Genomic DNA, 11,681 nt, shown 5'->3' with positions numbered 1-11,681 from the left:
GTAAAAGCGCTGGTGGCCGAGGGCCGGCGGCCAGGGCTTGGGCGTGGGGGAGTGGAGAAGGTCTCCTTCGCCCACCCCGCGTCCTGGACACTTGCCGATGGCCCCTGGGGCGGCCGGCGCAGGCCGAGAGGCGTGTCTTGGGCATCGGGAGTCATCGCTGGCCCCGTCTGCGTCCCCTGGTTCGGTGACATTTCTAATGCCCCCGCCACGGGTGCCCCCTGCGTCTGGCACCCTCAGGGCTCCCGTGGTCTGTCCTGGGGCTCCCTAGCGGCCTCTCTCCTCAGAGCCCCTTCCAGCTGTTGTCGGCCACCAGCGGCAAGTGGCCCAAGAGCGGCGGCCGCGTGGAGGTGCCCTTCCTGCTCTCCAGCGAGTACGGTGAGTGCCGCGGCCAGCTGTGCCCGCCGCGCCCGCGCCTCTGGGCTTCCCCTCCTCCTCCTCTTCCAGGACCCCCGCCCCCATCACGCCCCCCCCCTCGCCGAGGGCCTCCCGAGCCTGGGGGTTAAAGTCCTGGGCCGCACGTTTTGGGCTCATCTGACCATTCAGAGGCCAAACTGCCGGGAGGCCCTGCCTCAGCGTGCCGGCTGCTGTGACGGAGGCCCTCCCCCGCCCCCCCCCAGCCGGGCCCGGCCCCCTCCCCCGCCCCCCCCCCAGGCCGGCCCGGCCCCCTCCCCCGCCCCCCCCCAGCCGGGCCCGGCCCCCTCCCCCCGCCCCCCCCCCAGCCGGGCCCGGCCCCCTCCCCCGCCCCCCCCCAGCCGGGCCCGGCCCCCTCCCCCGCCCCCCCCAGCCGGGCCCGGCCCCCTCCCCCGCCCCCCCCCAGCCGGGCCCGGCCCCCCCCCCGCCCCCGTCCCCCTCCCCCCCTGAGCCCCCGGTCTCCCCCGCAGACGCGCGCAGCAGGGCGGCCATCCTGGCGGCCTTCGCCGAGTTCGCGCGCTTCACGTGCGTCAGGTTCGTCCCCTACAACGGCCAAAGGGACTTCGTCTCCATCGTGCCCATGTCCGGGTGAGTGCGCCCGCGGGAGCTCAGCCCAGGCGGGGGCCGCGGGGCTTGGCCCGTACCCCGCACCCCGCCTTCTCCCCGGGCCAAGCCCCCCGCAATCCCCCCCCCCCGCCAGGGCTTGGCCCACCCGCGTGGGGCCGGTGGGGTGCCCTCGTCTGGGGGCTTCCTGGCTCTGAACCTGGACCCCCCCCATGCCCGAGCCCCCCGTCAGCTCCCCTGACTTCCGGCCTCTCCCCTCCGCGGCTGGAGGGGCGCCCCCGCCGCCCCCGCACCCCGCGCCCCCGCCGCAGCCCAGGCCGCTAACGGCCCCGTAGGCCGGGTCACGGGAGGCGGGCAGTCAGGGCCCGGCGGGGCCCCGCAGCCCGGGACAGGACGCGTGGGCCTGTCCCGCCGCAGGTGCTTCTCGGGCGTGGGGCGCGCGGGCGGGCCGCAGCTGCTGTCCCTGGCGCCCGCCTGCCTGCGCGCCGGCCCCGGCATCGCGCTGCACGAGCTCATGCACCTGCTCGGCTTCTGGCACGAGCACGCGCGCGCCGACCGCGACCGCTACATCCGCGTGGACTGGAAGGAGGTCCGCCCAGGTGAGCGGCCGCGGGCGCCGCGTCCCCGCCCCGCGCCGCGTCCCCGCCCCGCGCCGCGTCCCCGCCCCGCGCCGCGTCCCCGCCCCGCGCCGCGTCCCCGCCCCGCGCCGCGTCCCCGCCCCGCGCCGCGTCCCCGCCCCGCGCCGCGTCCCCGCCCCGCGCCGCGTCCCCCGCCCCGCGCCGCCGCGTCCCCCGCCCCGCGTCCCCGCCCCGCGCCGCGTCCCCCGCCCCGCGCCGCCGCGTCCCCGCCCCCGCGTCCCCGCCCCGCGCCGCGTCCCCGCCCCGCGTCCCCGCCCCGCGCCGCGTCCCCCGCCCCGCGTCCCCCGCCCCGCGCCGCGTCCCCGCCCCGCGTCCCCCGCCCCGCGTCCCCCGCCCCGCGCCGCGTCCCCGCCCCGCGCCGCGTCCCCGCCCCGCGTCCCCCGCCCCGCGCCGCGTCCCCGCCCCGCGCCGCGTCCCCGCCCCGCGTCCCCGTCCCGCGCCGCGTCCCCGCCCCGCGCCGCGTCCCCGCCCCGCGCCGCGTCCCCGCCCCGCGCCCCCGTGTCCCCGCCCCGCGCCGCGTCCCCGCCCCGCGCCCCCGTGTCCCCGCCCCGCGCCGCGTCCCGCCCCGCGCCGCGTCCCCGCCCCGCGTCCCCGCCCCGCGTCCCCGCCCCCGCGCCGCGTCCCCGCCCCGCGCCCCCGTGTCCCCGCCCCGCGCCGCGTCCCCGCCCCGCGCCCCGTGTCCCCGCCCGCGCCGCGTCCCCGCCCCGCGTCCCCGCCCCGCGTCCCCGCCCCGCGTCCCCGCCCCGCGCCGCGTCCCCGCCCCGCGCCGCGTCCCGCCCCGCGCCGCCGCGTCCCCGCCCCCGCGCCGCGTCCCCGCCCCGCGCCGCGTCCCCGCCCCGCGCCGCGTCCCCGCCCCGCGCCGCGTCCCCGCCCCGCGCCGCGTCCCCGCCCCGCGCCGCCCCCCCCGCCCCGCGCCGCCCCCCCCGCCCCGCGCCGTCCCCCCGCCCCGCGCCGCGTCCCCGCGCCGCGTCCCCCGCCCCGCGCCGCGTCCCCGCCCCGCGCCGCGTCCCCGCCCCGCGCCGTCCCCCCGCCCCGCGCCGCGTCCCCGCCCCGCGCCGCGTCCCCGCCCCGCGCCGTCCCCCCGCCCCGCGCCGTCCCCCCGCCCCGCGCGTCCCCCCCGCCCCGCGCCGTCCCCCCGCCCCGCGCCGCGTCCCCGCCCCGCGCCGCGTCCCCGCCCCGCGCCGCGTCCCCGCCCCGCGCCGCGTCCCCGCCCCGCGCCGTCCCCCCGCCCCGCGCCGTCCCCCCGCCCCGCGTCCCCCGCCCCGCGTCCCCGCCCCGCGTCCCCGCCCCGCGCCGCGTCCCCCGCCCCGCGCCGCGTCCCCGCCCCGCGTCCCCGCCCCGCGCCGCGTCCCCGCGCCGCGCCCCCGCCCGCGCCGCGCCCCCGCGCCGCGCCCCCGCCCCGCGCCGCGCCCCCGCCCCCGCGCCGCGCCCCCGCCCCGCGCCGCGTCCCCGCGCCCCCGCCCCGCGCCGCGCCCCCGCCCCCGCCCCGCGCCGTCCCCGCGTCCCCGCCCCGCGCCGCGCCCCCGCCCCGCCCCGGGCTGCGGAGAGTCCGGCTGAGGCTCCGGGAGGGCCGTACCCAGGGCTTGGTCCCCGCCTCTCGCCCGGGCCCTCAGCGGCCTGACCCCTCGGGGTGCGGTGGGGGCTGCGGGGGGGAGCACAGAGCAGGGGCTTGGTTTGGGGGTGCGGGCGGAGACCTCTCGCAGAGGGCCCCTTCTGTTCTGTGACCGGGCGGAAGTGTCCCCCATCTGGGTGCTTTGGGGGAGAGGAGATGGAGACTGAGGCCCCAGATCCAGGCGGGGGAGTCAGGGGCCCTGAACCCTGAAAGAGGAGAAGCAAGCCTTCCAGTGCTCAGGAGGTGCGCCTGGAGGGTCACGTGACGGCCGTGACGCCCTCCAGCTGAGCAGCGAGCTCAGCCAGCATTCTAACCATGACGCGGTGAAAGTAGAAACTAACAAGTCAGAACCAAAGCTGCTTTCACGTGCAAGTTCAAAACAAAACAAAGCAAAACACCAAACCAGAAAACCTTCCTTTGCGCTCCTGGGCTAAAGAAGTGGAAACTGCAGGATTTCTGCAGGAACCTGAGGACACTGTGGTTCACAGCTGACTCGGTGCTTTAAACCAGTGTAGACTTAACACTCGTGTTGATATCAAGAGAAACAAGCATCTCAATCCAAGTTAAAAAAAACAAAACAGAAGGAAGGAATCGAGGTAAAATCAGAAATGAGCTAGAAAACAGAGTGAACAAATTCAAAAGCTCTTAAATTATTTTAACAAAAAAGGTGAAACACTAGCTACCTTATGGGGGGGAAGGTGCCTCTTGCACAGGAGCGGAGGAAAATGAGACTATGTTTGTTTAGTTTATTGTCCGTAGACACACTGCTCGCATCACTAATAACAGTAATTAGCTGTGGTGGGGGCGAGAGGCTGGATGGGAAACTTTCACTGTATCTTTTAATAATCTTTTATTTTGACTTCTGAATCAACTGAATCTGTTGCCTTTTCAAAATTATGTTTAATACAAGGGTTTTAAAAGGAAGAAGTGGGGCCTCCAGGGGCAGATATTTCAGGCAGGGCGAGGATGTGAAGGGGAGGGTGGGTGTGGGAGTGGTGGGCCTGGGGGCTTTGGGGTAGCGGGAGGCTCCCGGGGGGAGGGGAGGGGAGGGGCTCCAAAGCCCTGGGGGACAGGGGAGCCAGGTGGGGCTCGCTGCTGGGGAGAGGGTCCAGGACAGCAGACCAGGGGACAGGCGACCCTTAGAGCTGCTCACTGAGGGGCCCGTTATTTCCTGGATTCTATGGGTTAGGCCCCTAAAGGTGAGGCCCCACCCCCGTGAGCCCCCCCCGCGCCCCCCCCCCCCCCCGTGAGCCCCCCCCCTCATCTCCAGGTCCATTTTTCCAGGGTTTGAAATCAACTTCATCAAATCCCGGAGCAGCAACATGCTGGCGCCCTATGACTACTCGTCAGTGATGCACTATGGGAGGTGAGGGCCCCCCCCCTGGCCCCCCTGGGCGCCCCTCCCCCCATCCTCCCCCTCCCCCTCCCCATCCTCACCCGCCCCCTCCTCCCGCCCCCTCCTCCCGCCCCCTCCTCCCGCCCCCTCCTCCCGCCCCCTCCTCCCGCCCCCTCCCCCCCTCCTCCCGCCCCTCCCCCCCTCCTCCCCATCCTCCCCCCCTCCTCCCCCTCCTCCCCCCTCCTCCCCCTCCTCCCCCCTCCTCCCCCATCCTCCCCATCCTCCCCAGCCTCCCCAGCCTCCCCATCCTCCCAGCCTCCCCCATCCTCCCCAGCCTCCCATCCTCCCAGCCCTCCCCATCCTCCCTGCCCCCCATCCTCACTTGCCCCCCCCATCCTCACTTGCCCCCCCCCATCCTCACTTGCCCCCCCCATCCTCACTTGCCCCCCCCACCCCCAGGCTCGCCTTCAGCCGCCGCGGGGCCGCCACCCTCGTGCCGCTCTGGGCCCCCGGCGTCCACATGGGCCAGCGGTGGAACCTGAGCGCCTCCGACGTGACGCGGGTCCTCAGGCTGTACGGCTGCAGCCCCCGCGGGGCAGGTGAGGGGGGGCGGCGAGTGGGGCCTAAGAGGTGGCTGTTGCCATAGCGACCCCACGCCGTGGAGGGGGGCGCTTGGTTCCAGCACAGGGGGAGGGGCGGTTAAGCAGAAGTGGGGCCAAGTTCACGGAAACGGAAAGGAGCCACCGGAGACCCGCCCGGGGAGGGGGGCGCGGGGAGGGGCTTGCGAAGCCCGGCAGGGAGGCGGGAGCTGGCGCTCCAGGGACCCGCGGCGCGGCCTGAGCGCGGGGAGGCGCGGGGCGGGCAGGGCCGCTGGCCGCGGGCGCCTCCGGCTCTTCACGGCTGGGGCCGCAGGTGACCATCGGGGCTGCAGGTGGGACGCGCAGGTGCCTGCGCGCTTAGTGTTCACAGGCCGGTGACTGTGCGAGCGCCGCAGTGCAGCCTCGTGATGTAACCGACACGCTTCAAACTCGCCTTCAGAGCGGGCGGGTCAGCGGCTCCTCGCGTTCACGGGACGCGCCAGCACCACGCAGCAATCTCAGGACCGTCGGCGCTTCCCAGAGAAACCCCAGCCCCTGAGCAGGGACATCCCTCCCCATCCTTCCCTCCACCCCTCCCCCCCGCCCCCCCTCTTCCCCCCACCTCCGCACTCAACCACTGATCTCCTTCCTGCCCTGTGGGCTTCTCTGTTCTGGACCTCTCACGCAAGTGGAATGTCAGCACGCGGTCTCTGCGGCTGGCTTCCTCCTCGGCCTCCTGTTTCAAGGGACGTCCGTGTCCACGCGGCAGTACTTTTTTCTTTTGTTATGGCCACATAATATTCCACTTTTACTTGCCCGTTTGTCAGTTGGAAAATGGGACTGTTTCCTTTTACGAGCTATTGCGAATGACATCGATGTGCACATCTGTGGACAGCTCCTCGTGTGAACGTGTTTTCGGTTCTCTTGGACATGTACTTAGGAGTAGAACTGCTGGATTGTATGAAAACTCAGTTTTTTGAGAAACTGCCAGTTTTCTTAGAGCAGCTGCACCATTTTCCGTGCCCTGTGAGGGTCCCGATTTCTCCACATCCTCTGACACTTGTTATTGTCTGTCCTTTTGATGATGCCATCCTCTGTGGGTGAGGAGTAGTGTCAGGCTGTGGTTTTGATTTGCATTTTCCTGATGCCTAATGATGTTGAGCATCTTTTCATGAGCTTATCGGCTATTCGTATCTCATCTTTGAATAATGTCTATTCAAATCCGCTGTCCATTTTGCAGCGGGGTTGTCTTTTAATTGAGTTGTTAGAGTTCTTTATATATCCTGCATACAAGTCCCTTACCAGATAGAGCCTAGTCTTGTTATTCGAGGCAGTTAGGTTCTGTGCAGCTGCTGCCGGCAGGAAATAGAGAGCACCGAATGGCTGCAGGACGCAGGGCGAGGTTCCTGCGAGCCTCTGGCCACATTTCACCAGTCAGTGTGTGAAGGTGGAGGTGAACTTCTGGTTAAAGACTCCTTGTGGGATATGCAGGCTTGACTCACTCGTGGCCGGCGGCACGTAGCGCACGCCTGGACGTGCTTAAGCGTATTTTCTCTAAGGCGCACCAAGCCTTTCTCCTCTTGGGAACCCTAGCCAACACCTCAGCTGTTTTAAAACAGCGAAATCACCACCCAAAAGACCACTGGGTTAGCGCGAGGCGGACCCGGAAGGCGGCGCCTCTTTCAGCTCAGCTGGAAGCACGCTCAGGGGGCGCACGCCTCGCCCTTCCGTGCACGCCCACGGAGGACTGCGAAGGCACCCCAGGTGCTGAGTGTGGGGCCCGAGTACGTTCAGCCGGTAGGCGAATTCGCAAATACAGAATCTGTGAATGACGGCCTGCAAATATTTTCTCCTGTTTTAGGGGCTGCCTTCATTTTCTTGATTCTTTGTTTGTGCTTTGGACCTGAAAGCTTATTCTGATGAACTCTAATTTATCTGCTTTTTTCTCTTCCTTTGGTTGCTTGGTGTTCTGTCTATTTGTGTGTGTGTGTGTGTGAGGGGGCTGCCTTGGACAGTCTTATCTGTCACTTATTCACCCTGTCTTGCAAGTGTGTGGCGCTGAGCTGGCGCTACGCTGTGTTAGCCGGGTGTCCACCAGAGAGGCGTGCCACCGTGGAGCCAGGGGACAGGAGGTTTACGATACGGAGCAGACCTCGAGCAGGGGGCCCCCGCCCGGCCCGGGGTCCCTCCTGTGTGCTGTGGGTGGGTTCGCAGCTCCAGCTCCCAGTTAGGCCTGTGGCCCGCCCACTTTCCTGCGTGGCGCTGGGGCGCGCGGCTGGACGCCGTCCTTCTGCAGTGGCTCTCCAGCTGTCCAGCTCCCTTCGCTGAATGGACCCCTTCTCCCTTCCTATATACATACACCGGCTATCGCGTAGCATGTGCTTTTTCTAACGAGGAGACCGGGAGGTGCTGTGGCCAGCTCTGTGGTCCTCGTCCCTGAGCTCTGACTGTCCCGAGGAGCAGGACGGGGTGGGGTCGAGGGAAGGGGCGTCAAGCGGGCCGGTGCGTGAGCACCCCGAATGCTGACACCAAGACTCCCTGGAGAAGGGGCGGGTAGAGCAGGAGGAGGGGCCTCCTGGGCCTGGGGGAGCGGGCTGGAGCGTGTGGGCGGGTCGAGGCCCATCTGGGGCTTCCAGCTCATGAGTCGAGCAAAGGGAGGCCATGGCGACGGCCAGGAGGCGAGCGGAAGGGGTGGGGGGGCCGGCTGGGGAAGCAGGCGCCTTGGGAGGTGCTGCGGGCCCCCCACCGGGTCCCCCACCGGGCCCCCCGTGGCCGGGACGTCTCCACGTGGGAGGTGCAGTTGGTGCAGCACGAGCCTGGAGTGGGGAGTCCGTGGGGCGGGAGGTACCGTGGCCCTCAGGAACCCTGGCCCTCGGGGGGGGGGGGGGGCGTGGGAGAGGACGGCGTCAGCATGGTCTCAGATACCAGCCACGCCCAGGGGACAGTGGCCGTGAGGTCAGCGGGCAGGGTGGGGAGAGGCCACCGGCGAGCAGGCCAGTGGGTGGGTCCCTGTCAACGGGTGGAAGACGGCTCCCTGCGCAGCCTCTGGCGCCGGGGCAGGGGTGGCTGTGGGCAGGGGTGCCCAGGGGAGGGCGTGGCCCCGGCCCATGAGAGGAGAGTGGAGGGCGCAGAGCCTGGGCGCTCTGGGAGAGGGAAAGTTCTAGAAGAGGTTCCAGATGCGGGGTGGGGGTGGGGGTGCTGCCGCAGGGAGAGCAGCCAAGGAAGCGTCTGGAAGGCGAGGGCTGCAGAGCTGGGCCGGGCCGGTTGGCTGCAGACCGTGGCCTGGGGGGCCCGGGAGCCCCCAGTGGCTGAGTATGCTGGTGGCGATTACGGGCCTGGGGCCGGGGGTCCCGAAGCTCTGGGTGGCCCGCCCGGCCTGGCCCCGGGTGGCTCTGCAGCTGGGCCGCACGCCTGCCTCTGGCCTGTGACCTCTGACCACCCGTCTCTCCTGCCCAGGGTCCCAGAGCCCCCCTCCTGCCTCCAGGCCGCACCTGCAGAGGCTCCTGAAGGCGCTGTTGGCGGACCCTGGACACCCCCGCCCCGGCGGTCCCCGCGCTGCCGCAGGCCCCAGAGCGAGCCCACCCAGGCCGGCGCCTCCTGTGCTGAGCGAGTGGGGAGAAGAGGCGCCCCCCGTGCCCTCCCCCGACGCAGGGAGCCGGCCGTCACCGGAATAGGCTGCCCTGGGGAGCCAGGCACCCGGGGCTCACTGTGGGGGTGCTGGGGCTCGGCCTGTGGCCCCGGTCCTGGCGAGGGGAGCACGCCCACTCCTCCGTCTTCCAGGCCAGTCGGGCCCCCCTCTCTTGGAGGGGCGGGAGGAGAAGCCCCTCTGGGTCTGCTGTGGGGGAAGGTGGGCCTGCGGGGGTGGGGGCTGTAAATGGCTGACCCCCCACCCCCATGTGCACTCCAGGTGCTGCCCCCCCACCTCCCTCTCCTTGGGGGTGCCCTGTGTCCTCTTAAGACAGAGCCAGGGGCCTCTGCCCGGGAGGGGGCCACACAGGGGACCTCCTGTCGTGGGAGCTGCTGCCCTGCTTGCTGTTCTCCGAGGCCCCCCGCCCTCTACTGCACTTGGGGTGATGGTCTCCCCCTCACACACTGTAGGCCAGCTGGGTCCAGAGACCCCAGGGGCTCCGGGCAGGTGTCCCCGGGGCCCTGGGAGGAGAGGTGCTGTGGTTGGAGGCTGCGCCAGGGCCCTTCCACGCCTGCGCAGGGGGCACCTCGGCCCGACCACGACGGCTGTGGGCAGGACGTGGAGCTCAGTCTGCCCCGAACCGCGCTTCCCAGGGCCTTGCGGGCCCCCCCGGCCTTGCGCCTCACCCCCCCCCCCCAGGAGCCTTGTGTTTCACCCCCCTACCCCCCCAGCTGGGCTGGGGCTGCCTGGCAGGGGGACGAGCTCCCCCTCCATCAAGGGAACAAAGCCTCCAGCGGCGCCAGTGCCCAGGCCCTGCCCGGAGCCCGCGTCCTGTGTCCCTGTTCTTGGGGCCCCTCAAGCCCCGGCAAGTCCTGCTGGCGGGGGTGGGGGGGAGGAGGGGTCTCAGCTGTTTGGGGGAGCAGAATAAAAGGGCTCCGGGCCTGAGTACTTGCTGGTGCCCGGCTGACCCCTCACCCTCGTGGTCATCTTTAGCCTTGTGCTGGCCCTGGGCAGGGCAGGGAGGGGGGTCCACTCTCCCGACGGGGCAGCGGGTTCAGGGCGGGCGATGGACTCGCCGAGGGGCACGGCCGGGGCAGCGGCGCGGGGCTGGGGGGCGTGTGGCGTCGGCCCCTCCGGGCCCGGTCCTGGGCCCCTCCGGGCCCGCTGCCCTCAGTCCTGGCCTCAGGCTCCGGTTAGGAACTTTCTGCACCTCCAGGGGCGGGTCTGGAAGGCTTGTGAAACCCGCCCTGTCTCACCTGAGTGTGGGATTAGGGTGGGCGAGGAGGGGGCCGCGGCCAGGCTCCCACTGGCATGACAGTCCCCCCGGGGTTTCCCTGGCAGAGAAGCCTAAGACCGAGGCAGCACCCGTGGCGCCTCCGCTTACCTGAGCCCTCTGCCCCTCCAGGTGGCAGAGCCAGGCGCCTGGCACCTGGGCTGGGGTTTCTCGGTGGCCGTGCTGGGGCAGGGGGGTGTCTGTACCCTGCCAGGCCCGCAGGTGCTGCCCCCAGAGCCTCCACCGGTATTTTTGGAGTTTGGTCTCCAAATCTGGGTTCCCCAGAAGGCGTGGCAGGGGCGGCTGGGGGTTCAAGGTGGAGCTGTCCTTGGGAGGGCAGCGGCTCCCCATTCACCCTGCTGGGCACGGAGGGGGGTGGGTTCTGGGGGAACTGGACGTGTTTGAGGTGACCGGTGGGTGGGTCAGGGAGCTGGGAGTGGTCAGGCAGGAGGGGTCCATCTGGGTGTCACAGCTGCCGGGTGGGAGCCACGGGCCAGGGAAACAGCCGGAGGCGAGTGTGGACACAGGAGAGGGGTGCCCGGAGCATGTCACTCAGGCCAGAATTGCTCGGCCTCAGCGCTGCTGCCTCCGGTGCCGGAGAGCCCTCTGTCGCGGGCGGCTTGGCTGGAGGACGTCTAGCAGCAACTTTGGCTCTGCCCGCCCGGTGCCCCACCCCAGCTGTAACTACCCCCCAAATCTCCAGTCCTTGCTAAAGGCCCGTGTGGGGACAAAATCGCGCCTGTGAGAACTGCAGAGTCAGAGACCAGGAGGAGGGGCAGGAAGGGAAGCTGAGGATGGAGGACCTCAGAGCGGCCCAGGGGCACCGGGTGGGCACAGCGCTGGGGGGCACGCGGCCTGCGGACCACCCGGGGGTCAGTACAGAGCGAGGGCTTAGCCGGGGACTGGAGGCGGCCGGGGGGCTGGCAGCTGCAGGGAGCCCGGGGGACGGTCCAGGAGTGGCCCCTGCAGAGGGGCGGCGAGGAGTCAGCCGAGGCTGGGTGAGCCCTCAGAGCTCAGGGCCAGCGCAGGGGCGCGTGGGGGCGAGCTCCTGCCTCAGGGCACCCACTTTTTCTCAAGAACTCATTCGGGAGCAGATGAAGCTCAGTGGCTGAGCGCCTGCTTCCCATGTTCAAGGTCCTGGGTTCAATCCCTCGAGGCTCCCAAAAAAAAAAAAACGCTTGGGGTGGGGGCTGGGGGGGACAGCTGGAAGTTCCAGAGGGGGGAGAACGAGAGGGTTACCCAGTTGGAGAATGGGAAAATGAGCGTCCCGGGAAGCGCGGCTCTGGGTGGTCAAGAACTTAGAGGCCAGTCAACGTGGCAAGGTTTTGGTCCAGAAAAAGCCGCTGCTTGGCCAGGGCGGGGACTGCGAGGCTGGTTTAGTTTCCCGGCGGGGGGACGGTGGGTGGACGGCAGGGGATGGCGGGTGGACGGCAGGGGACGCTGGCTCGTCTTCTAGCAGGCACAGGTCCAGGGTCTGGAGCAAGGCCACTTTCCCCGTCTCCGTCCCCGTCGGAGAAAGGCCTGCCCGACACCTGCTGCCCCAAAGGAGGCCTGCTGGGGGCGCGCTGTCCCGAGGCAGGGGTTCGGCCTCGTTGGGAGGCCCGGGGCGGTGGGCCTGGAGGCCTGGGTAAAGCCCCCCAA

At 70.5% G+C, this 11,681-nt stretch overlaps 1 protein-coding gene across 1 annotated transcript; it reads left to right on the top strand.

Moving 5' to 3' along the window:
- Positions 1 to 212: 212 nt before the first annotated feature.
- Positions 213 to 9,757, top strand: ASTL (astacin like metalloendopeptidase; the record flags this gene model as incomplete). Its single annotated transcript, XM_058292835.2, has 6 exons — positions 213 to 375; positions 882 to 999; positions 1,393 to 1,574; positions 4,510 to 4,591; positions 5,021 to 5,160; positions 8,596 to 9,757. Coding segments are annotated over 6 exons (903 nt in total), but the record flags the coding sequence as incomplete, so codon positions are not given.
- Between the last annotated feature and the right edge of the window lie 1,924 nt (positions 9,758 to 11,681).

The sequence above is a fragment of the Dasypus novemcinctus genome, unplaced genomic scaffold, assembly GCF_030445035.2.
Source record: "Dasypus novemcinctus isolate mDasNov1 unplaced genomic scaffold, mDasNov1.1.hap2 scaffold_338, whole genome shotgun sequence".
Classification (NCBI taxonomy): domain Eukaryota; kingdom Metazoa; phylum Chordata; class Mammalia; order Cingulata; family Dasypodidae; genus Dasypus; species Dasypus novemcinctus.
Note: the sequence above shows the minus strand (reverse complement) of the source record. Positions and strands in the feature narration are given on the sequence as shown.